Below are 25,150 nucleotides of genomic sequence, written 5' to 3'. Positions count from 1 at the left end.
TGGGGTTGGTTGCTTATATGTACAACTCCTCGTCATTTTCAAGGCATGGCCCCTTCCAGCCAGGTGCCACAGACTGACCAATCCCCTCTCATTAGGCCACAGAGATTTAATTTGCATAGTAGGCTACAGATACCTCATTTGCATAGTCTATAATTATCTCATTTGTATAGTCTATTGACCAATCCCTGCAAGGTGCCTACCAGTTACAGGCCAGGCTGCATCCCAGGGCCAAAAAAAAATATGAAATCAGAGGCGGGGCCAAGATGGCAGAGTAGTCAGATACTTCCTGTGGTCCCTCTTACAACAAAGACCTAAAAAAACCAGTGAATCGATTATATATGACAATCCAGGAGCCCTGAACATCAAAGGCAAAATTGAGGAATTGGACTGACCAGCAGGGGGAGGGAGAGATGGTTCAGAAGCAGCAAGGAGTTGCCAGACCAGACCTGGCAGGAACTGGCGCCCTGCAGGCTGGGTCGGCTGGCATGCATGGTGAGGCAAACGGTGGCACTCGGGATGCGTTTTCCACATCAGGAGAGACTGAGCAGTGGAGAGTCGGCTGAAACCTCCAGAACCAGCGAGAAACAGCACTCGATTGGTGAAAGGTAAGTTCATGCGTAAAACCTATCGCGCAGAACAAAAAAACACTCCCTTTGAGAAGAACCTCTCTCCCATTTACCTGCCCTCTCCCTGTCTGCACCAGGTTGGGCCAGCTTCAGTGACTGCCGCGTCCCCTGGGCTGGAAGTAGGACCTGTCGCGCACCTGAGCCATTTTCCCAGCTTTGGAGAGAGAAGAAATTAACAAACAGGAAAAAATAATCTGCTACTTCCCCTAAGCTGAGAACTCAGGGAAGGCACAGCTCCTTTGCCTAGGTACAGGCATAAGGGGTCCACGGACTTTGAATGCCTATCACCCCTGCATAGACCTGTGTGGGCTCATTTCAGCAGCATAGGCTCTCAGCACAGTACAACAGGGTATATACCTGAAGCCTAATTTCAACTATATCAGCTATATGGTGGAGTGGCAGGTTTGTGACATTTGACACCACTCTGCCCATTAAGCAGGGTCCTCAGGTACCCATACCAGGGACCTGAGAACTGGTAGCTGCACCCATGCCATCTAGCCACCCGTGACAGTGATGCAAGAATAAGTGGTGCTCCCAGTCCTTACAGCCAACAGCGTTGGGTGCTCATAGTCCAGCTGCAAAACCCACCCATGTACAAGCTCTAGGGAACAAGGACACGCTTTCCTCTCAGACATTCAGGGGCAGCCATCAGCCCCTTGCCTTGCTGAGCACATGAACCCCTACTGCAGCCAGATACCTGTGCCTACTCCAATCACTCCTGCTCGTCTAGGACTGTAGGTGAGAGCCTGCACCACACACTTGGTGACCGACTACCTGGACACCTGAGCTGAATCCATACAAGAAAAGTAAATGGTCTCCTGGGCTCACATATCTAGTAACCACTCTAACCACCTGGTGATAGGATGTGAATGCTTCAAAGGTGCCAATAATAAAACTAGCTCACACAACTAGCCTATTTGGGCATATAAAAACAAAACAAGAAGCTAGGACCCAGTAAGCAAACAAAATTAATAACTTGTTGATGGCTTGGAGACAACAGTCAATATCAAATCACATAAAGAGGAAGACCATGGATGGCTTCAGCAAGTGCCCAAAAGAATCAAAAAATCTTCTGGAGGAAGAGAACTTCTTGGAATCACCAGAGATAGAATTCAAAAGATTAATATACAGAGCTCTTCAAGAGATCAGGAAGGAGATCATACAAAACGCAGAACAAGCCAAGGAACACACTGATGAAGCAATAAAGGTACTCAAGAAGGTTATGCAAGAACATAATGCCAAATTTAACAAGCTGCAAGAATCTATAGATATACAGGAATGAGAAACCCAAAAGATGAATAATAAAATTTCAGAATTAGACAACTTAATAGAAAGTCATAGGAGCAGAATTGAGGCAATGGAAGTCAGTGAGATTGAAGATAAAGCACTTGACACCAACTGATTTGAGGGAAAATCAGATAAAATAATTTAAAAAAAAATAAACCCTAAGAATTACATGACACTATCAAGGAGAATAACCTATAAGTGACTAAAGTACCAGACTGGGGGGGATAACAGAAAATACACAGAGAATTTTTAAAGATTTGTTGGCAGAAAACTTCCCTGATACCACAAAAGATGAGAAGATGTCTATCCAAGAAGTTCATCGAACCTCACACAAGGTAGATGCCAAAAGAAAATCACCAAGACATTATAATCAAACTTGCCAAAACCTAAGATAAAGAGAGAATTTTAAGAGCAGCTAGGGATAAATGAAAACTCATCTACAAAGGAGAGTCAATACGACAAAGCTCGGACTAATCAGCAGAAACCATGCAGGCAAGAAGGAGATGGGATGACATATATAAAGCCTTGAAGGGAAAAAAATGGCCAGCCAAGAATTATATGTCCAGCAAAACTCTCTCAAATATGATAGCAAAATTAGGGCATTTCCAGATAAACAGAAGTTTAGGGAATTTGTAAAAACCAAACCAAAATTACAAGAAATACTAAAGGGATTCCTCTGGTTAGAAAATCAATAACATCAGATAACAAACCAAGACTAGAACACAGGACAGAACAACCAGATATCAACCCAGATAGGGAAATCACAAACAAATCAAAGCTAAAACACTGAAACTACAGAAACAGAGATGTCAATATGTAAAAGATGACAACATTAAAACAGAGGGATAGTTATAGATCTTTCATATTGAGAGAAAGTTAAAACAAAAAAGAGGAGTAAATAATGTGGTTATAGATCTTTCGTATGGAGAGAAAGTCAAGGCAATATAAAGAAACAGTGGTTTAAACTTAGAAAAATAGGGGTAAATATTAAGGTAACCACAAAGGAAACGAACAATCCTACACATCAAAATTAAGAAAAACAAAGACTCAGCAAACAAAATCAACAACAATGAAAATACATAAAAATGATTCAGCACAGAAAATTAAGTGGAACTAAGAAACTGTCAGCAACACACACACAAAAAAAATACATCAAAATGATGGCACTTAACTCATACCTGTCAATAATTACCCTGTATGTAAATGGACTAAATGCTGCAATGAAGACACAGACAGTGGCAAAATGGATAACAAAAAAAAAAAAGATCCGTCTATATGCTGCCTACAAGAGATACACCTTAGACTTAAAGACACAAACTAAAACTCAAAGGATGGAAAAAAATGTATCAAGCAAACAACACTCAAGAGCAGAAGTGGCAATATTAATCTCTGACAAAATAGTCTTTAAAGTAAAATCCACCACAAACGATAAGGAAGGACACTATATAATGATTAAAGGGTCAATACACCAGGAATACATTACCATAATAAATATTTACACACCCAATGACAGGGCTCCTGAATACATACAACAAACTCTAACAGCATTGAAAAGAGCGATAGATAGCTCCACAATAATAGTAGGAGACTTCAACACACAACTTTTGATGAAGGATAGAACATCCAGAAAAAAAGCTCAGTAAAGACATGGAAGATCTAAATGCCACAGTCAACCAACTTGATCTCATAGACATACACAGAACACTCCACCCAACAGCACCCAAGTATACTTTCTCTTCTAACACACATGGAACATTCTCCAGAATAGACCACATATTAGGCCATCAAGCCAGCCTTAACAAAATCCAAAGCAGCAAAATATTACAAAGCATCTTTTCTGACCACAAAGCCGTAAAAGTAAGAAATTAATGACAGAAAAAGCAAGGAAAAAAATCAAACACATGGAAACTGAACACCACCTTGCTCAAAAACTACTGGGTTATAGAAGAAAGTAAGGACAGAATAAAGAAATTCACAGAATCAAATGAGAATGAAAACACATCCTACCAGAACCTTTGGAACACAGCAAAAGCAGTGCTCAGAGATCAATTTATAGCAATAAATGCACACATCCAAAAGGAAGAAAGGGCCAAAATCAAAACATTAACCCTACAACTCGAACAAACAGCAGCAGCAGAAGTCCTCGGGCACCAAAAGAAAGCAAATAATAAAAATTAGAGCAGAATTAAATGAAATAGAGAATAGAAAAACAATCGAAAGGGTTAACAAAACCAAAAGCTAGTTCTTTGAAAAGATCAACGAAATTGATAAACCACTGGCCAAACTGACAAAAACAGGAGAGGAAGCAAATAACCCGAATAAGAAATGAGATGGGCAATATCAAAATATATCCAACTGAAATTAAAAGAATCATAACAATACTATGAAAAAGTGTACTCTAACAAATTTGAAAACCCAGAGGAAATGGACAAATTTATAGAAACAGACTACCTAAACTAACACAAAAAGAGATAGAACAACTAAATAAACCTATAATAAAGAAGAGATTGAAGAGGTAATAAATAAACTCCCAACAAAAAAAAAAAGCCCTGGCCCTGATGGTTTCACTGGAGAATTCTACCAAACTTTCAGAGAAGAGTTAACACCACGACCACTAAAGGTATTTCAGAGCATAGAAAATGATGGAATACTCCCAAACTCATTCTATGAAGCCAGCATAACCCTGATAAGAAAACCAGGTAAAGACACCACAAAAAAAAATTACAGACCAATATCCCTCATGAACATAGACACAAAAATCTCCAACAAAATTCTAGCTGATAGAATTCAACCACATTCCAAAAAAATAATTCACCATGACCAAGTGCGATTCATACCAGGTATGCAGGGATGGTTCAACATTAGAAAGACAAACAATGTAATCCATCACATAAATAAAACAAAACACAAGAACCACATGATCTTATCAATTGATACAGAAAAGGCATTTGACAAAGTCCAACACCCATTCATGATGAAAACTTTCAGGAAAATAGGAATGGAAGGGAAATTCTTCAATATAATTAAGAGCATTCATACAAAGCCAACATCATCCTAAATGGAGACAGTCTGAAAGCATTCCCCTTGAGAACAGGAACCAGACAAGGATGCCCTTTATCACCACTCTTATTCAAAATTGTGCTAGCGTTCCTAGCCAGAGGATTTAGGCTACAAAAAGAAACAAAGGGCATCCAAATTGATGTGGAAGAAGTAAAAGTATCTCTTATCTGCAGATGATATGATCTTATACACAGAAAACCCCAAAGAATCCAAGAAAACTACTGGAACTAATAGAAGATTTCAGCAAAGTATCAGGATACAAGATAAACCTACAAAACTCAGTTGTATTCCTCTACACCAACAAGAGGAAATCACCAAATCAATGCGATTTACAATAGCCCCCAAGAAGAGAAAATACTTAGGAATAAATCTAACCAGAGACGTAAAAGACCTATACACAGAAAAATATAAGACACTACTGCAAGAAAGCAAAAGAGATCAACATAAGTGAAAAGCATACCTTGCTCATGGATAGGAAGACTCAACATTGTAAAAATGTCAATTCTACCCAAAGCAATATATAGATACAATGCAATCCTGATCCAAATTCCAACAGCATTTTTTAATGAGATGGAGAAACAAATCACCAACTTCATATGAAAAAGGAGAAGGCCCTGAATAAGTAAAGCATTACTGAAGAACAGCAAAGTGGGAGGCCTCACACTACCTGATTTTTGAACCTATTTTACTGCCATGGTAGTCAAAACAGCCTGGTACTCATACAACAGATACATAGACCAATGGAACAGAATTGAGAATCCAGACGTAAATTCATCCACTTATGAGCAGCTGATATTTGACAAAGGCCCAAAGTCTGTTAAATGGGGAAAATGGTGCTGGCATATTGGATATTAGTCTGCAAAAATATGAAACAAGACCCATAGCTTACACTATGCACAAAAACTAAAAATGGATCAAACATCTAAATATAAAATCTAAAATGATAAAGATCATGGAAGAAAAAATAGGGGCAAAGCTAGGAGCCCTAACACATGGCATAAACAGAATAAAAAACTAACAGTGCACAAACACCAGAAGAGAAACTAGGTATCTGGGAGCTCCTAAAAATCAAACACTTATGCTCATCAAAAGAGTAAAAGGACAACCTACGGACTGGGGAAAAGTTTTTGGCTATGATATATCTGATCAGGGTCTGATCTCTAAAATCTACAAGATACTGCAAAACTTCAGCCACAGAAAGACAACCCAATTTAAAAACGGGCAAAGGATATGAACAGGCAGTTCACTGAAGATATTCAGGTAGCTAATAGATAATGAGGAAATGTTCACGATCATTAGCCAGTAGAGAAATGCAAATCAAAACTACAATGAGATACCATCTTATCTCAACAAGGCTACCATTAATCAAAAAAACACAAAATAATAAATGCTGGAGAGGTTGTGGAGAGACTGGAACACTTACACACTGTTGGTGGGAATGTAAAATGGTACAACCACTTTGGAAATTGATTTGGTGCTTCCTTAAAAAGCTAGAAATAGAAGTACCATATGATCCAGCAATCCCACTGCTTGAATATAACCTAGAGAAATAAGAGCCATCACACATGAATAGATATATGCACACCCATGTTCATTGCAGCACTGTTCACGATAGCAAAAAGAGACAACCTAGGGGCCCATCAACGGACAAATGGATAAACAAATTATTGTATATTCACACAATGGAATACTACACAACATTAAAGAACAACAATGAATCCTTGTAATATAACGTATGAATCTGGAAGGCATTAGTCACAAAAGGACAAATACTGTATGAGACCACTATTATAAGAACTCAAGAAAAGGTTTAAACACAGAAGAAAACATTCTTTGATGGTTATGAGAGTGGGGAGGGAAGGAGAGGGGTATTCACTAACTAGATAGTAGACAAGAATTAGGTGAAGGGAAGGACAACACACGATACAGGGGAAGTCAGCAAAACTGGACTAAACCAAAAGCTAAGAAGTTTCCTGTATACAACCAAACACTTTGAGGGACAAAGTAGCAGGGGCACGGGTCTGGGGACCATGTTTTCAGGTGACATCTAGGTCAATTGGCATAACAAAGTTTATTAAGAAAATGTTCTGCATCCCACTTTCATGAGTGGCGTCTGGGGTCTTAAAAGCTAGTGAGCAGCCATCTAAGATACACCAATTGGTCCCAACCCACCTGGAGGAAAGGAGAATGAAAAACACCAAAGACACAAGGAAAATATTAGCCCAAGAGACAGAAAGGGCCACATAAATCAGAGACTCCATCAGCCTGAGACTAGAAGAACTAGATGGTGCCCAGCTACCACCCTGACAGGAAACACAACAGAGAGTCCCTGTTGGAGCACGAGAAACGTGGGGTGCGGAACTCAAATTCTAGTAAAAAGACCAGACTTAATGGTCCAACTGAGACTGGAGGAACCCCGAAAGACATGGCCCCCAGACTCTGTTAACCCAGAACTAAAACCATTCCCGAAGCCAGCTCTTCAGACAAAGATTAGACTGGACTATAAGACATAAAATGATACTCCTGAAGAATGTTCTTCTCAGCTCACGTCGATAAGTGAGACTAAAGATCCAGCTCCTGTCTAGATGCGAGATGAAAAGGCAGAAAGGGACAGGAGCTGGCTGAATGGACAGGAGAAATCCAGGGTGGAAAGGAGGAGTGTGCTGTCACATTATAGGGAGAGCAGCTGGGGTCACATAACGATGTGTGTATACATTTTTGTATGAGAAACTAACTTGAACTGAACTTTCACTTAAAGCACAATTAAAAAAAAAAAGTATGAAACCATCAAGTTGTTTACAGCTTATCCAGGAAATGTAACAAACCCTCTGGGGTGGAAAACTAGGGCAAAGGTAACTCCTCAGGGCTTAGGGAAAAATCTCTCGAGCTATTTTTCCAAATAACCAAGGCAAAAAGCCACATAAAGTAACTCATTTCACCACAAACACATATTTTTAGGGGGCACAATTCAGTCTATAACAACAATAAAAATGAAATATAGAATACTTAATTTCAAATTTCTATCAAGTACACAAAACAATATAAAACATTAGCAATTTTAATGTACTGGGATGGTATAGTCTTTCTGAGGAGATACAGAATCGTTAAATGGAGTTTATTCTACCAAGGGAAAGATGACTCCATTATGTGATAAGTGGTATAGGGTTATTATTTAAAACCTTAAACAAACTGAATTCACATATTGGGGAATTTAAAAAAATGATACCTAGATAGAGGTTTAACATAATTCTAAACATTAAAATACTGTGAATTAATGTATCAGAATTTATTCTCAGGTAGCGAATGCACAACTTCCAGAGAAGATACAGCTGCAGTTATGGTAGGATGTGAATGTTTAACAACATAAAAATAACAGAATATACACCTTTTTGTAAAACAGATATTAGAAGTAAAAGATTAGAGCTGATCTATGAGAAAATATTACCATCATATATGATTTTTAAGGGATTACAATATACAATAATCTCTACAATTGAAAGCTTATTTTTTAAAGTATACAAAACTTTACTTAAACAGAATGCAGATGAACCTCAGTAAATAATCTTGCTGAATCTTACAGGAAATAGGAAAAATAAAAAAAAGTCACTTTTATCCTTCGGGCAAAATTACAATGAGTGGTTATAAATAAAGAGTACTGGTGAGACCATGGGGGCAAAGACACATTGCTGATAGCATGAATATTGGTTCGCCTTTGGGGAAGGACTCCTTGTCAGCATCTGTCAACATGTTAAATGCATTCACCTTTTTTACCCAGAGTTACAGGCCACATTGTCTAACTTGGAGAAATAAACACTTGCAAAAGTTGAGTTGTCTGAAAATAGTCATTGGAGCATTCTCTATATGGCTTAGATAAGTGAAAATAACCTACATGTCACCAATAGGAGAATGCTTCTACAAGGATTTTGAAATACGTACTAAATCTATATCTACCAACAAAAAATATCTCCAGTATATATTGTTTATATGATGAAAAAAGCTGTAGAATATTACATATAATATGTACATAAAATGAAATGCATAAATTTAACTAGGTATCTATGGTCCATTTCTAGAACAAATTGCAAGGATACAGTCAGAACCAATAGTAGTGTTTATTTCCAGAGAGGGAGGGATCATTACTGGGGCTCATGAAAGTGAAGAAAATATTCTATTTCTCACTAGGTTATTCAGAAGTATTTGAAATTTTATCCTAATACAAATATATAATAAAATACAAAATAAAATAAATATTATTCTTGGTACTAGTGTGTGGAACCAGAATATAAACTACATTGTTCTGATTATAAAGCCAAAGTTCTATGCTAGTTCTCATTTATATTGTGAACATTTTTTAAAATAGATTTTGATTTTTAGACTTACAGAAAAATTATGCACAAAGTACAGAGAGATCTCACAGTCTCTCCCCCTGCAACCAAGCCATCAAGCTTACAAAACATCTCAAAATGTAAGACTTTATAAATAGACGTGAAAACACTTTTTATCCAAAACACCTTGAACGCATCCTTACTAAGAGAGGTTTTCCACATCTAGGGAGTTGAGAAAAATACCTCATGATGCTCCTTAGAAGTAAGGATGGCGACACTATGTCTCACATACTTTAGACATGTTATCAGGAAGGATCAGTCCCTGGAGAAGGACTCCATACTCAGTAGAGGGTCAGCGAAAAAGAGGGACACTCAAGGGGATGGATTGACACAGTGGCTGCAACAATGGGCTCAAGCATAACAACGATTGTGAGGATGGTGCAGGCAGTGTTTTCCTTTTGTTGTACATAGGGTCGCTATGAGTCAGAACTGACTCAAAGGCACCTAAAAACACCAACATAGTAGATGTTAACAGATTATGTCTTAAAAATTTGTGAGGGTAGAAATGAGCCTATTGGAAACTTATTAATCTAAGTTTACTTTCTTTAGGGTTCATATAAAGAATACCAAAACCAAACTCATTGCCATTGAGTTGATTCCGACTCATAGTAACCCTACAGAACAGAGTAGAACTGCCCCATAGGGTTTCCAAGGAGTGGCTGGTGGATTCGAACTGCTGACCTTTTGGTTAGCAGCAGAACACTACCAGGGCTCATATAAAGAATAGACCTCCTTAAAAATGCCCTTAGAAATATTGTAAAATTAATTAGTATTTTGTGAAAATGAATCCAAATGCGTTTTCCAGGCTTTGTCAGCCCCACCTAAGTGAATATTCCCAAAATAAAAAAATGAATAACATAGGTAAAATATATAACAATTTTTAAATAAAATACTCTTTGAGGTTACTCTCGAAATAAATGTTAAGTGCATTTGTAATTACATTATATTTAGAAATCAAAGATTTAAGCAAAATTTGATATCACCAAAGTTTGTCTCAAAAGTCATTGAGATTATCATTCATCTCACGTGTGGAAGATTAAGTATAAAGAAGAACAACCCAATTTATATCTGTTTTTTAAAGTTATTATTTCTTCTGCAAAGGTTGATGACCTAAATTATCACATGCGTGAGTCCTCCATGCCCCATCCCCAGGTCAGGCCCTAGTAAAGACTCAGGAACTGAGCACAGGGTTGGTTTCTCTGCCTCTTTGGTGCATGACGGATAGAAATGAAAATGATGCTCTGAGGGGCGTCAGGATGGAATCGCACATTCGCGCAGGCACAGTTCTACATTTCCTTTTGTCTTTGCTTCCCCTACACAACTGCAAACCTGTTGCCGTCCAATCAATTCCAACTCATAGCGCCCCTATATGACAGACCAGAACTGCCCCTATAGGGTTTCCAAGAAGCCGCTGGTGGATTTGAATTGCCAACCCTTTGTTAGCGGCCGAGCTCTTAACCACTGCACCACCAGGGCCCCACAGACAACCCCAGCCCCTCTTAATTAAATAGCTTAAATAAAATTCTCACGGCAGGAGACTTTCCTGGATCCAAACCCCACCACACACAAGACTTCCCCCCACCCAGTCTCAGCGCCCTAAGTAGCTTCTGCCTCACTACGACCCACTCGCAAATAATACCTTTCGACTCAATAATCAGTTTTCAGCTTGTTAGGAAAACATCGCAGCTGCTAGTGTAAGTGTTCCACACAACTCCAAGCTTTTACCTTAAACTGCCTGAAACACTAAAAAAAATAAGCAGAGAGCAAGCCTTCTCCATAGGAAACCAAACAGATTCAAGGGTTTCCACGTTCCAAGGTACCCAGGAATACAAATCTGGCGATCTGCTCCCCAGACATTTCGGCCATAAACCTTACAGAGCCGTTGTCTGCAGCACACGGGGGCGCTTGAGTGAGACTGCATTGATTGGCAACGTTCCTTTGTTTTGGTTCATGGTGTCCGGCTCCGCCCAGGCGCTGCTCACTCCCGAACACGTCGCCAGCGCCCGTGCGCATGTGCAGTTGCTTCCAGACGCGGAAGCTTACGGACAGAGACAGTACCAGCAGGTGAGTGAGTTTCCGACTTTGTAGTTTTAATCTGCCCCGGTCCTGTACACACGTTCTCGGGGGTTGCTCCTGACGTTAAAGTCCCCGCACCCGCCCTTCCTACCCCCGGGGATCCCGGCGCGGCCATGAGACGTTCCGAGCCCTCGGGCTCCGCCGCCGGCCAGGCATCCGCATCCTTTTCGGTGTAAGATCGCTCTGAGTTGGGTCCCAGTCTTGGCCTTTCTGCCCTCTGGCCGTGCAGACGCCTTTCTCTGTCATCTATCGCGGGGCTTTAAATACCTTGACCTCTTCCAGTTTCACCTCTCCAGCTTGACCTCTGCCGTGTACTCCGGACTCATGTGCCCAGCTGGCTCCTCGACGTCTCTGCTGGCGCCTCTTACAGGCATCTCCACCTTAAACCGTGGAACACTGACCTCATGAGCTTCCCTAAAGGTGTCCAGGGCTCCGTGAAGAGCGGCCCTGAACATCCCGGGGCTCAGGTGAACATCTCGGTAAGCTTTTAAACTGTACGAGATACTACATCATTTGTAAATGTTTTAACTTATGAAAAAATAAAGAAAAAACAAAATAGGTGTGAGCTTAAAATGGATCAGGGAATATATGGTTTCTGAAATTGTTTGGGGTGTGAGTGGAAAATGTGTGAAGACCCTGGCCCTTCCTAATCTGCTTCCTCAGGACCCCTCTGACCTCATATCCTTGTTTCTGCCTTCCTCAGTGTGCTAAGCCACACACTCTTCGCTTTCTGAGGTCAAAATCCCTACTGTCCCACAATCTGCACATGGATGGTTCCTCTTCCTTGAACTCTGACCCCTCACATGCATCTAGCAAACACCCTTCTTTCCTCAGCTCTTTGTTCTGATACCACCTTCCCAGGGCAACTTCTCCAGCCCCCATTTAAGGTTCCAGCCACCCCCTCACCCCCACCCCCTGGCCCATAATTCCTGCTCTGCATGTTTCTCTCTGCTCCTGCCCCTTTCACTGTCGGGATACAGGTGTTAGTTAAGGCTTGTGTGCAGAGCAGAGCCACAGGTGGGAGGTGTGCTGGCCTTGCCTCCTCTGTGCAGGCTCAGCCCTGGCTTCACACTGGATTGATAAGCCATTTTGCAAACACATCACTTGTGCCCCTCCCCAGAGATTGCCCTTCTGATAGTTGGGGTGGGGCCCAGGCTCAAGAATGGTTAAAGTGTCCCGGGTGATTGTAGCATTGAGCACAAGGCTCTGGGTCCCTGTTTTTTGAAGACTGAGACCAGTGTGCAGTCCAGGGGGAGGTGAGGGGCCTCTGTTCTGCATGAGGTGTGTCAGGGCTGGTCTGTGACCTGAAGAGGAGGGTCATTCCAGCCCAGATCCCTCTGCTGCTGCGGAGTGTGGGCTTCACCAGGAGGGAAGGGTGATAAACTCACCTGTTGGTCTCTATGTAGGAGGTTATTGTCCATAAGTCCCTCCTGGTGCAGTGGGCAGCAGGGACTGTCTTATCCCATGATGAGGTCCTCCCTGTGTGTGTGGTTGTGGCACAGGAAGGGGGTGTGTTCATTCTAAGCTTTTAACAGCATATTTTCCACACTCAGGATTGACTTCTCAAGATCGATCTTGCCTGAGAACAAAGCCCAGAAGAAGAGGAAAGAAAGAGGCATCCAGAATGGCTCTTTCCCAGGTAACAGTCATATTCCTGGTTAGTGGCTCTGTCCTCTCCTTCCTCAAATGCTGTCCTGACAATTTGCTCATCTCCTCTGACTCTGACATATCCTGCCTGACACATTGGCTCACACTCACCCAGGGCCTGACCTCAGTCCCCGCTCACCTCCACACAGATTCCATCTTACCATGACCAGTGACATGGGACTTGTGAAGAGGCTACATTTGGGGCACATCATGGGAAGGGCTTCACACCAGGTCTGGGTGGGAGACAGGGAGTGGACCCCATGGGGTCAGTGAGAGTGAGCAGCAGGGAGGGTTTAGGGGCCACATGTGGAGGCCCTGTCAGCTCTGTATGGACCAGCATTAAAGCAAACCAAACCAAACCAAACCTGTTGCCATGGAATTGATTCTGACTCGTAGTGACCCTGTAGGACCGAGTAGAACTGCCCCATAGGCTTTCCTAGGCTGTAATCTTTAAGGGAGCAGATCACCATGTCTTTCTCCAGCTTAGCGGCTGGTGGGTTTGAACCAATGACCTTTTGGTTCGCAGCCAAGCACTTAACCACTGCACCACCAGGACTCCTTAGCATTAAAGCTACTGCACATTTATGTGCCATGTTAATGGGTAGGACCAGCCGGAAAATTGTGGAAAAGGAGTCTAATAAAGGGAAAACTCACTCTACCTAATTTTATAATGCATTTGAAGCTAAGCAAGTGAATCAGTGTGTGTTTCTGGTTCCAAAATATTGATGATTTGGAGTGGAATGGAAAGTTCAGTAATAGATATCAGTGATAGAGGATATTTTTGGTGCAGTGGGTTCTCTTATGTGCCTTTTTGCCCTGAATTTGTGGAAACAAAATTTGGTAGGGGATTTCCTGAGTGGATGGGCATTTCCTGCATAAGCTGTAAACTTGATGGTTTGTTACTGGTTTGTTTGCCCTGGCTATTGACAAGCCTGAGTTGATCTACATTTCTTGGGTAATCAAAGAATGGTTGGGTTCCGAGCCTGCTAAGGTGATTGGTTGGGCTTCAATTGGGCAGATTTTTATTGACATCCCACATGTTCCTTTTGAGTGTGGATTGCCCTGCATTTCTGCAGTCAAGGTCTCTCAGTTACCACGTTCCAATAGGAATTGTGTTGATCAGTATTTAATCATGTCTTTGTTATGTCCTTCGGTAAACCTCATTGCCGTTGAGTCGATTCCAACTGATAGTGACCCAACAGGACAGAGCGGATAGTGGTTAAGAGCTATGGCTGCTAACAAAGGTCGGCAGTTCGAATCCACCAGGCGCTCCTTGGAAGCCCTATGGGGCAGTTCTCCTCTGTCCTGTAGGGTCGCTATGAGTCGGAATTGACTCGATGGCAATGGCTTTTTTTTTTTTTTTTAATAGTACAGAATAGAAGTGCCCCCATGGGACTTCCAAGGCTGTAATTTTTACGGAAGTAGATTGCCTGATCTTTCTCCCTCAGAGCAGCTGGTGGATTCGAACTGCCAACCTTTCAGTTAGCAACCGAGTGTTTTAACCACTTTGATACCAGGGCTTCTGTGTCCTTCAGTAAAATTTTATACTTTCTTCACATAGTTCTGGAAAGATCTTGTGTGCAGATGTGACGGTATATTTGCTAATGGAAACCCTAGCTGTTTCTGGAGTTTTTATGAGTGTGAATTGTTTTTTAACTAGTTCCACTAAAGAGTAGAGGAGCCCTGGTGGCACAGTGGTTAAGCTCTCAGCTGTTAACCGAAAGGTGCTCTGTGGGAGAAAGACAAGGCAGGCTGCTTTCGTAAAAATTACAGCCTTGGAAATTCTATGAGGCGGTTATACTCTGTCCTATAGGGTCACTGAGTCAGAATTGACTTAGTGGCAATGGGTTTAGGGTATTTGTTCGTTTGTTTTTGTTTTTTACTAAAGAGAAAAGATTGTTTTCAGTATATTGTTATTACCGGTAATCCTTATGATTAAAATACATTCTTTTAAGGTTGCAGTCATGTTGTCTGTGAATAATAATAACAGTTCCAGCTCTTTGTCTTTTTTTTCCCTCTCCTTTTCCCACATCCCTTAGTCCCAGCTCAGGCTTTGCATGCAGTAAGAAATGGCAGGAGTCCTGGCAGGGCCCTGTCTCTGCCTTACCTTCAGTGGAAATGTTTCCAGTGTTTTCTGCTGATCATGATGTTTGCTGAAATTTTCTTGCTTAGTAACAGGGTTTTTTTTTTTTTTTTTTTCCTATTTGGCATGATTTTTAATTATCCAATAATTTCTTCAAGGATCAGCTGCTGGGATAACTATTTTTTCTATTTTAGTTCCTTATATTAATGTATAACTTCAATAAAGTTTCTAACCTGGAATCATTTTTTTAATTAGTAGAATAAACTATATTTGTTTCTTTTAGTGCCTCCAATATCTACATTGAAATGAATAAAATTGTATTTATATTTTTGCATATATGTATTCAATTAGGATTTGAGTTCAAGTTTTCTTTATTTGTTTTCATTTTTGTAGAGTATTTTTAATAGCCTAAGATAAAATAAGGAACCCTAGTGGCGCAGTGGTTAAGAGGTCAGCTGCTAACCAGAAGGTCAGCAGTTTGAATCCACTAGCCACTCCTTAGAAACCCTATGAAGCACTTCTGCCCTGTCCTATAGGGTTGCTATGAGTTGGAATTGACTCGACAGCAACTGATGTACATATCTATATATATACAAATATGTGTATATATGTGATAAAATATTGTTCGCAGACTAACTTAAGTATCATTTATACATTTTCTTTGCACCAGAAATGCTGAAATATGCATGAACAAAAATGATAGATGATAAAAATTCATCCAGAAGATGTTATTCACAGACAACTCTTATGATTTGTGTGTGTGTATGTGTGTGTACGTGCATGTATATATAAGCCTGTGCTTTTTTAAAAAGACACATCATTTAATAAGGAGTTTTTATTTTCAACACTTAAATATATGTCTTAACTCTTTTCCATGGTCTTAAATTTTTTCTACAGTATGTTAGTAGGTTAACAGTACAAAGAATATTAATGGATTATATATTTGCATGTGTGTGCACGCATATATGATGACCTTTTATCCAGTGTTGTTACTGGCCTTGAACTTGTTTCACATTTTCTTTTTGGTGTTCCTCAGTCAACATCTTTTTAACGCTGTATCTGTTACTTAACTCTAGGAGTCTTTGAGTTCAATTCTCAAGCCTGACCACCTGGGTTCAGGTGCTCAGTCTACCACTTATTAGCTGTTTGAGCTGAAGCATGTTTTTTAGTCTCTCTGACACAATTCTCTCCTTTGTAAAGTGGGAACAGATCTATTTCTCATGGGTTATTGTGTTGTATAAGTTAGTCCACGTCAAGCCTGTACAATAATGGTTAGCATATGGTAATGTGTCCAACAGTTTTTAGTTGTTGCTATTACCATCATCTTCACAATATCTTGATTCTGACCTTTCTTTAAAGCCACAGTGGACTTTGTTGTTCCTGAACACACCACTCCTGCTCTCGCTCATCTGAAAAACTGAATGACACTTGGATGCAAAACAACATCTAGCTCTTCTACATAATGACCCTGTTGGAATTTTTTTTCATTTGTGTATTTCTTTTATTGTCCACAAAAATGAAATCCCCAGTGATTTAATGGATTTCATATCCTGTGATGGAAAAGTATAATAAAACAAAATTGTTGTTGTTAGCTGCTGTTGAGTTGGCCCCCTCATGGCGACCCCATGCACAATGGAATGAAACCCTGGTGGATCAGACTATTGTGATTTCAGGGTTTTCCTTGGCTGATTGTTGGAAGGAAATTGGCCAGGCCTTTCTTCCTAAAACAAAATTTAGGACATAAAACTTGCTCAACATTGTCTTATATGGATCTGTCAGAATGCTCACATCAACCTAATTGATCCTTAGACCCCTCTTTCATTCTGCCTGAAAAGAATTAACTCTCCCATGTCCACATCTTGAGATGTGTTTTTCATTACAGGAACTGTTGACGTTCAGGGATGTGGCCATAGAATTCTCTCAGGAGGAGTGGGAATGCCTGGCCCCTGCTCAGAGGACTTTGTACTGGGATGTGATGTTGGAGAACTACAGCAACCTGGTTTCCCTCGGTGAGCATAACTTCTTTCCAGAAGTCAGGATCTGCCCTTGTGTATTTCGGATTTTGCCATGTGCATAACTTGGAGGCCACTGCCATGCTTGATGGACTTTGAAATCTCTGTTCTTATGGTAGAGATTGAAGTTGATTCAGAAGTGAAAAGCTTCACGGTGCAGCATCTGATCTTTAGTCTTCCCCTTTCTCCCTATAATCTACATGCTTCACACTAGAGTAGTGCTGGTTCCAGAGCTTTTGTAAGCACAAAACCATATGGCTGAACTTTAAAAGTCTCTGACTTTACTCCTGAGTTTTTGAGTCAGTAGTTATTGGAAGAGATCTATATAGCTGCATATTTAAAACATTCCCTAAGCTTTCCAAAGGAAGCTTAGGTCAGTGGATGAATTTGTGAAATATTTTTGTGGCAACATCTGTGATGTTCTCAGCTTAACAAACGGCTTGAACTGTATTCTAGAAAAGCTGCAGCACATCATGTTTCTTTTTTCTTATAAGCAGAAGTCTCTCTTTCTGAGATGAATATTATCTCCATTTTGAAGAAAGGAACAGAGCCCTGGACTGTGGAGAACAAGATGAAAATAGCAAAAAATCCAGGTATGTGGGAATGTATGAAGATGAGAACATAGGTAAGAACTCAGGTGGGTAGAGAGGAACCCATAACATTAAATATTGTCTGGGAAACTACCCACATGGGAAAACAAGTTTGTTTATTGTGAACTCTCAACAGAAATGTTTCTTCCTCCACCTCCCCCTACCCCCACTGTTTATCACTCTCTTTAGATGTGTAAAAGTTCCTCCTCGCCTTTTTCCAGTGGTGTTCCAGGTCAATCAGAGACAAAGGCAAAGTCTTTGTTATGACCCATGGCATACCATTATCTGGTCCTTGTGAGCTCTTTGGTGCCATGGCTTTGAGAGGGACGGGGAAGACTGTTTCAAAGTGTCATCTTGCCCCCGTGGCCTCTCCTTCTGTACTTGATTCTGTCTGATCCTCAGTTCTCAGTTATACAGGTCAGGATGAGGCCTCTGTTGTCCTGACCCAAGGACTTATCCAAGTTCCATTCTCATTCCATGTGCTTGGGAGACCTCCTCATGAGACAGGAAAATACTGGTGGCTTTTCCATTGCATCTGGGGCCCCAGCAAATTGCATGGGGCTGTCTTAAGCCGTCTCTGTCTGTTTAGGCCTCTCATCTATTTCTTCAGTTCTGCTTTTACATACTTCAGGGGTGTATGTGCAAGGTGTGGAATCGCCTTATGTGGCCTTTGTTTTCAGTTCTTTGGTGGTGCACCAACACCTGTGGTGCGGTGAACTCTCTTGTGTGGCTTTTGCCCTTGGTTGTTTTGGGGAAACAACTTAGAGGATTTTCTGCGTGTCTTAATTATCTAGTGCTGCTATAACAGAAATACCACAAATGGTTGACTTTAACAAGCAGAAATTTATTTTCTCACTGTCTAAGAGTCTAGAAGTCCAAATTTAGGGCACTGCCTCTAGGGAAAGGCTCTCTCTGTCTGCTCTGGGTGAGGGTCTTTGTTTCTTTTCGTCTTCTGTTCCTTGGCTCCTTGGTGATCTTCATGTGACATGGCATCTGTCTTCCCCCATCTTTCCTTGTGCTTTATTCCTTGCTTGCTTAATCTGCTCTTTTGTATCTCAAAAGAGATTAAGACACACCCTAAACTAATATTGTCTTATTGCTAGAACAAAGGAAACCCATTCCCAGATGGGTTATAACTACAGACATAGGGATTAGAATTTACAGCACATATTTTTGGGGGACATAATTTAATCCATAACACTGGGTAATTGACTACCCCTGAAACTTTGTTACCTTTGTCCTAGTCTGGCTAGGAATCCTGCCCGGTAACTGACAGAGAGCCCACCCAGAGCACATGGTTGTTATTGTTAGTTGTCTTCCAGTCAGTTCTGACTCATGGTGACCCCATGTGTGTAGAGTAGAACTGTTCTATAGGGTTTTCAAGGTTGTGACCTTTTGGAAGCAGATCGTCAGACCTGTCTTACGGGGGGCACCTCTGATTCCAACCACCAACCTTTTGGCTAGTAGTTGACCACTTACTTTTTTGCGCCACCCACAGACTCTTGGAGCAAGTGGACTGGCTTATAAAATGCCTGAAACGTGGGCTCAGGTTGGGCTTCAGGCTTGATGAGATTAAGGAGGGATGGTACATCCTTTGGAATGTGGAAGTCCTGCACTTACAACCTTCACAGAGTCGGTTGAGAGCTGCTACCCTGATGAAGAGCTACAGTAATGAGAGCGGGGCTTGCCCAGAAGGAACAGTGGTGCACAGAGGGCATGTGGCGGTGCCTAACCAAGAGACAGTGCAAGGCGACACCCAGCTGATAGAATGAGGTGGTGCCCAGCTGAGAGACGTCATGGAACATTTCCTTTTTGAAAAGTTTGCTGGTTGGTCAGAGTGAACAGCTGTTCTTGGGAGGGTAAGTGTTTCCCCTTGAGGTGTTCGTGCTCTGTGCTGGACCCCCTCCTGGACCTCGCCCTACGCATATCTTTAGTTGTATTCCTTACTGTTATATTAAAACTGTTAGCACAAGTATGGTGTTTCCAGTGAGCTGTTAGTTGTTCCAGTGAATAATTAGACTTTAAGGGAGTGGTGGAGCCGGCAGGCCTGATGTGCCAGGAGTTGTGTGGACCCCTGTGCTTGAGGCTAGTACTTGTTGACCTAGCTCTTGGTGGGTAGGGATGCGAGAGAAGGGTTGTATGGACAGCTAGGGTCTGAACCGGCCAAAGAAGGGAAGCTGAGATTTCCAAACGATGTGTGTGGAATGGTATATTTTACCCACCACACAATCTGGCAGCAAAGATCGGCAATCTTCGTCTCCTGGGCTAGTTTGTGCAATGGGCACTGTGAGCAGGATAGAATAGGACTGCAGATTCCTACTCCATGCATTGTGTAACATGGGAGTGGGTTGGATCATCTGAGATTGTTATTCAGAAGTACTGTGAAAGGGGTAGACAGATGCTCTCTCTGAACCCCAGTCCTCCACAGGGACCATATCTCAGTCTTGCAGGCATGAACAGAGCACATGTCACCTTATCAGGGACCTCACAAATTCTTACCCGTTTGCATAACTCCAATATCTTCTATTTTTCTCCTTTTTCCAGACTCTCTCTGTAGTCTGGAAATGGAGAAAAAATTTGGCTCTTCTTGATTTTGCATTCTCCTGATTGTATAGTTTTGCTTCTGCATCTTACTTTTGAAGTAAACATTTCTAGAGCCTGAAATTTCACCCTCCTTTTCTCCTCTGACAACATACTCTTTTGATGATGGACAAGTTCTGGTGGACTTTCACATGGTGGGAGGGGGGTTACTGGGTAACAGAAAATTCTTAAAGGAGAACACTTTGATTCATATGTTATAGTATCATCCTGCTATATACAGATGTGCCCATTGAAGCCACAGGGTACAATGAGCATGTCCTGGGATGCTGAGATAGAAAGTATCATGAGAGCCTGACTGATAAGTGGTTCCAGATGTTACTGGTTTTTGTGGAGTGTCACAACATCTCTCAGGGGCAGCGTGGCAGTCTTGAGCAGATATCATCCCCTTAGTGCCGCCAATCCAAGGTACTGGAATTTATCCTTGCGAGAATGTTGTCCAAGTTCATAGCTGTCGTCCAAACTATTGTTCACTCTACATTAGTCATCCCATGTGTGTGCAATTGTTCATTCTTCTTCAATAAATATGATTTTGACGCATCATACTGAAAGAGCTTTTGAAGGTGAGTGATGCCTATGTTTTTTAACGCTACTGTAATTTAAGCATTTAAGCCACTACTTCATTCATCTTAAACATTTCCTTGTAGTATGAATGAACTGGTTTGTTTATTTAATCATCAGTTACATAATTTTGATGATATTCGTAGTATTTTGTATTTTATGTTTGTAATTTGTTGGTCTCTGAGATCAAGGAAAGAGTATTATCAATTCTACAAGAAGATTTCCTTCTTGAGTGTTGGTGGTTTTGACTTAGCAGCCATTTTTCAAAAACCTCCAGGATTTTGTGAAAAGATGGTATTGGTTATTTCTTTTACTTTTGTTTTTACCTGAATTAGTACCTACTGTGGGAGCCCTGGTGGTGCAGTGGGTAAGAACTTGGTTGCTAACCAAAAGGTTGGCAATTCGAATCCACCAGCCACTCCTTGGAAACCCTATGGGGCATTTCTACTCTGTCCTGTAGGGCCGCTATGAGTCAGAATCAACTCGACGGCAACAGGTTTGGTTTTGGTATTAAGTTCACATTTCCCATTTAAGTTAATTGGATTTTTCAAGATGAGAATTTTAGATATCTTAAAAATGTACTTTTATAAAATTAAGTTACTGTCTTAATATGAATAAAATTTTTGAGTTGATTTGCAATCATTTGTCATATAAAATTGCTTTTCCTGTAGTATGCCGTAAGTTTTTTAAACATAACTTGTTGATGTGTAAATTTCACTGAATTTGTATTTTTTTGGTACAAATGCTTTATTTTATTACTTACTCTTTCTGTCTAGATTCATCATGTACGTCTTAGTATATCAGACTAATATTTAAAGATCTTCTATTTTATAGGAACTTAGCCAATTTCTTGCACTTCATGTACCTTTTCACCACTGTTGCTTATAACACTTGCATTTTCCACAAAATTTCTAAAGGTCTGGAAATTACATTCTTCATTTAACATATGAAGATGGACTTGCTCCTCGTCATCCTTTAAAACTACATTTCGTATAGCATTCACCTGTTCCTTGTTGATTCAGATCCTGTTGCTGTCCAGTTCTCTGGTCATTTTTGGCTGCTTTGTTGCTAACCACCTCTCTGTATAATAGACTCCTCCACGGGTCTCTGTGGAACTGCCAGCATTTGTTTTGACACTAAACTGCTGCTGATAACACCATCCTTCTGTACAAGCCATTCTCCATTCTTGGTCATTTAGTTATTTGCCTCTTACGATTGCTTAGAGAGCTGTGGTGGTTCAGTGGTAGAATTCTGGCCTTGCATGCTGGAGACCTGGGTTCGATCCCCAGCCAGTGCACCTCAAGTGCAGTTATCACTCATCTGTCAATGGAGGCTTGCATATTGCTGTGATGCTAAACCAGTTTCAGTGGAGCCTCCATACTAAGACTAGGAAGAAAGGCCTGGCCGTCTACTTCTGAAAATCAGCCAGTGAAAACCCTGTGGATTACAATGGTCTGATTCTATTGTGCATGAGGTTGCCATCAGTCAGGCAGGGGCCAATCTGACAGTGGCTAACAACAGCAAAAACAAGCTTAATTATGCTGTTTATATTTATGAATTCATAATTTCTTAATTTCAGATAAGTGCACATTAATTTCCATTGATTCATAATTATAATTGTATATATACTAGTACAAATCGGAGCATCCCTCACTTCATTTCTCTTTTATTGCAGAGGTTGTGTAAGAGATCCAAACATACGATTTCACATAATTCAAGCGGGCTTCCCTGAAAGTAATTCATGTAATCACTCTTTCTTTAATAAGGAATCCTATTAACTTTGTGTCATAAACATTTGAAGATTATAATTAAGAAGTTTCACAACTCTTTTCATTATAAGTATTATTTTTAGAGTAATATTAAGTTTTTCAATTTAAAATATTTTCTAACTGTAGCTAATAGGAAGCCTATGGTTCTTTATGTCTTTTAGATGTCTCTCCTACATGTGTGATTGAGGAATTATCACCAAAAGAGATCATTAAGAAAGGAGAATTATTGCAGACTGTGATGTTAGAAACACATGAATGCCGTGGCATCGAGGATTTTGACTTCAGGCAAGTCAGGGAAAGTATGCATGAGTTTGAGAATCAGTGGGGAAATGATGAAACAAATGACAAAGAAGTGACTATGACCTATAACAAAGATCTCACTGTAAGAATGGAACCATATGTTATAAGAGAAGAAGGAAACGAGTATATGACATGTTTTGAAGATAAGATTGGACTCAACTTTCAGTCCTATCTGCCTGAACTGCACACATTTCAAACTGGAGATAAAATGTACGAATATAAGCAAGTAGAGAAGTCTACCAACAATGATTCTTCAGTTTCACCATTTCAGAGAAATCCTCCTAGTATCAAAACCAACATCTTTAGTGAATATGGGGAGGTTTTTATGCATCCTTCATTACTTACACAACATCAGCAAACTCCTATTACAAAACAACTTTACAACTATACTGAATGTGGAGTGGATTTTAGCCAAAGGTCAATGTTTACTAATCTTCAGGGAATTCATTCTGTGCAGAGACTTTATAAAGGTAATGAATGTGACAAAGCCTTTAAATGTGGATCAAACATCACTAATACGGGAGAGACACCATATAAATGTGAGGTATGTGGCAAGTTCTTTCGTCAAAATTCAAACCTTGCAAATCATCTGAGAATTCATACTGGAGAGAAACCTTACAAATGCAGTGAATGTGGCAAAGCCTTTAGGTGGCGCTCAGTTCTTACTAAACATCAGAGAATCCATACTGGAGAGAAACCATACGAATGTATTGTGTGTGGCAAGGCTTTTATCCAGAGAGCAAACCTTGTGAAACATCACCGCATTCATACTGGAGAGAAACCTTACAAATGTAATGAATGTGGTAAGGCTTTTATCAATAATTCAAGCCTTGTGGAACATCAGAGAATTCATACTGGAGAGAAACCTTACAAATGTAATGATTGTGGCAGAGCCTTTAAGTGGGGCTCAAATCTCACTAGCCATCAGAGAACCCATAATGGAGAGAAATTATTTAAATGTAATGTATGTGGCAAGTTCTTTAGTCAAAATTCAAGCCTCATAACTCATTATAGAATTCATACTGGAGAGAAACCTTACGAATGTAATTATTGTGGTAAGGCTTTTATCCATAATTCAAGTCTTGTGGAACATCAGAGAATTCATACTGGAGAGAAACCTTACAAATGTAATGAGTGTAGCAAAACCTTTAAGTGGGGATCAGTCTTTGCTAAACATCAGAGAATCCATACCGGAGAGAAGCCTTATAAATGTAATGTATGTGGTAAGCTCTTTACTCAGAGTTCAAGCCTTACAACTCATTATAGAATTCATACCGGAGAGAAACCTTATGAATGTAATGAATGTGGCCAGGCTTTTATTCATAGTTCAAGCCTTGTATATCATCAGAAAATTCATATTGGAGAGAAACATTACAAACGTATTGAACGTGCCCAGGCTTTTGCCCAAAGTACAAGCTTTATGGAGCATCAAAGAATTCATTCTGGACAGGGACCTTACAAATGTGATGAATGTGGTAAGGAATTCATGCATTCATACCAGTCAGTTCATGAGAGAATTCATACTGGAGAGAAAATGTCCAAATGTAACGAGTGTTGGAAAGCCTTAAATGTAGCCCACTTCTCACTAGATATCAGAGAATCCATTATGGAGCAAAATTATATAGATGTGAAGTATGTGGCAGACTCCGTGAGTGGTGCAAACAGTTAACTGCCCAGCTGCTAACTGAAAGGTTGGAGGTTCGAGTCTACCCAGAGGCAACTTAGAAGAGAGGCCTGCTAATCTACTTCTGAAAAATCGGTGATTGAATACCCTGTGGAGCACAGTTCTACTCTGACACACGTGAGGTCTCCATGACTCAAAGTTGACTTGATGGCAACTGGTAATGTATGTGGCAAAGTCTTTATTCAAAGTTCAAACTTTACTAATCATATTATTTAAATTTGTTCCTCCTGTTATTCTTGCATCTACTTCATCCTAATTTATATATTTAATTTACATTTCTTCCTGTGTCTTTCCATGGAAAAATATAGAGAATACATAAAATAAGGGGTTCTTTTTAGAGTTGTAATATGAAAATGCATATAGGGCCATGATAAATTCAAAGTACATGCTATATAAATAGTAACAAAGCTCGTCCCTCTAAGTCTTTAGTTCAGTGAATTAATGTAAAAAGATGACTGTTCATGAATTTTCC

General features: G+C 40.4%; 2 protein-coding genes and 1 non-coding gene across 3 annotated transcripts in view; all 3 read left to right on the top strand.

The window, feature by feature from the left end:
- The first annotated feature begins 11,420 nt into the window (after positions 1-11,420).
- On the top strand, positions 11,421-25,148 carry LOC101352809 (zinc finger protein 347-like). The gene is made up of 5 exons (XM_023736390.1): positions 11,421-11,913; positions 12,988-13,073; positions 17,047-17,173; positions 17,671-17,769; positions 22,856-25,148. The coding sequence occupies exons 2-5, from the start codon at positions 13,059-13,061 to the stop codon at positions 24,661-24,663; spliced, it is 2,049 nt and encodes a 682-aa protein (XP_023592158.1). The 5' UTR covers positions 11,421-11,913; positions 12,988-13,058; the 3' UTR covers positions 24,664-25,148.
- LOC101352554 (zinc finger protein 2 homolog) overlaps positions 17,700-25,150 on the top strand; it is a 51,711-nt gene continuing 44,260 nt past the window's right edge. The window contains 1 exon segment of the mRNA XM_023736385.1: positions 17,700-17,769. The gene's annotated coding sequence lies outside the window, so the exon portion shown is untranslated.
- TRNAA-UGC (transfer RNA alanine (anticodon UGC)) lies at positions 22,152-22,222 on the top strand. Its single transcript has one exon. It is a non-coding gene; the product is annotated as a tRNA-Ala (tRNA).

This window comes from Trichechus manatus, unplaced genomic scaffold, assembly GCF_000243295.1.
Source record: "Trichechus manatus latirostris isolate Lorelei unplaced genomic scaffold, TriManLat1.0 scaffold00087, whole genome shotgun sequence".
Taxonomy (NCBI): domain Eukaryota; kingdom Metazoa; phylum Chordata; class Mammalia; order Sirenia; family Trichechidae; genus Trichechus; species Trichechus manatus.
This window is presented reverse-complemented; position numbering and strand designations above follow the sequence as displayed.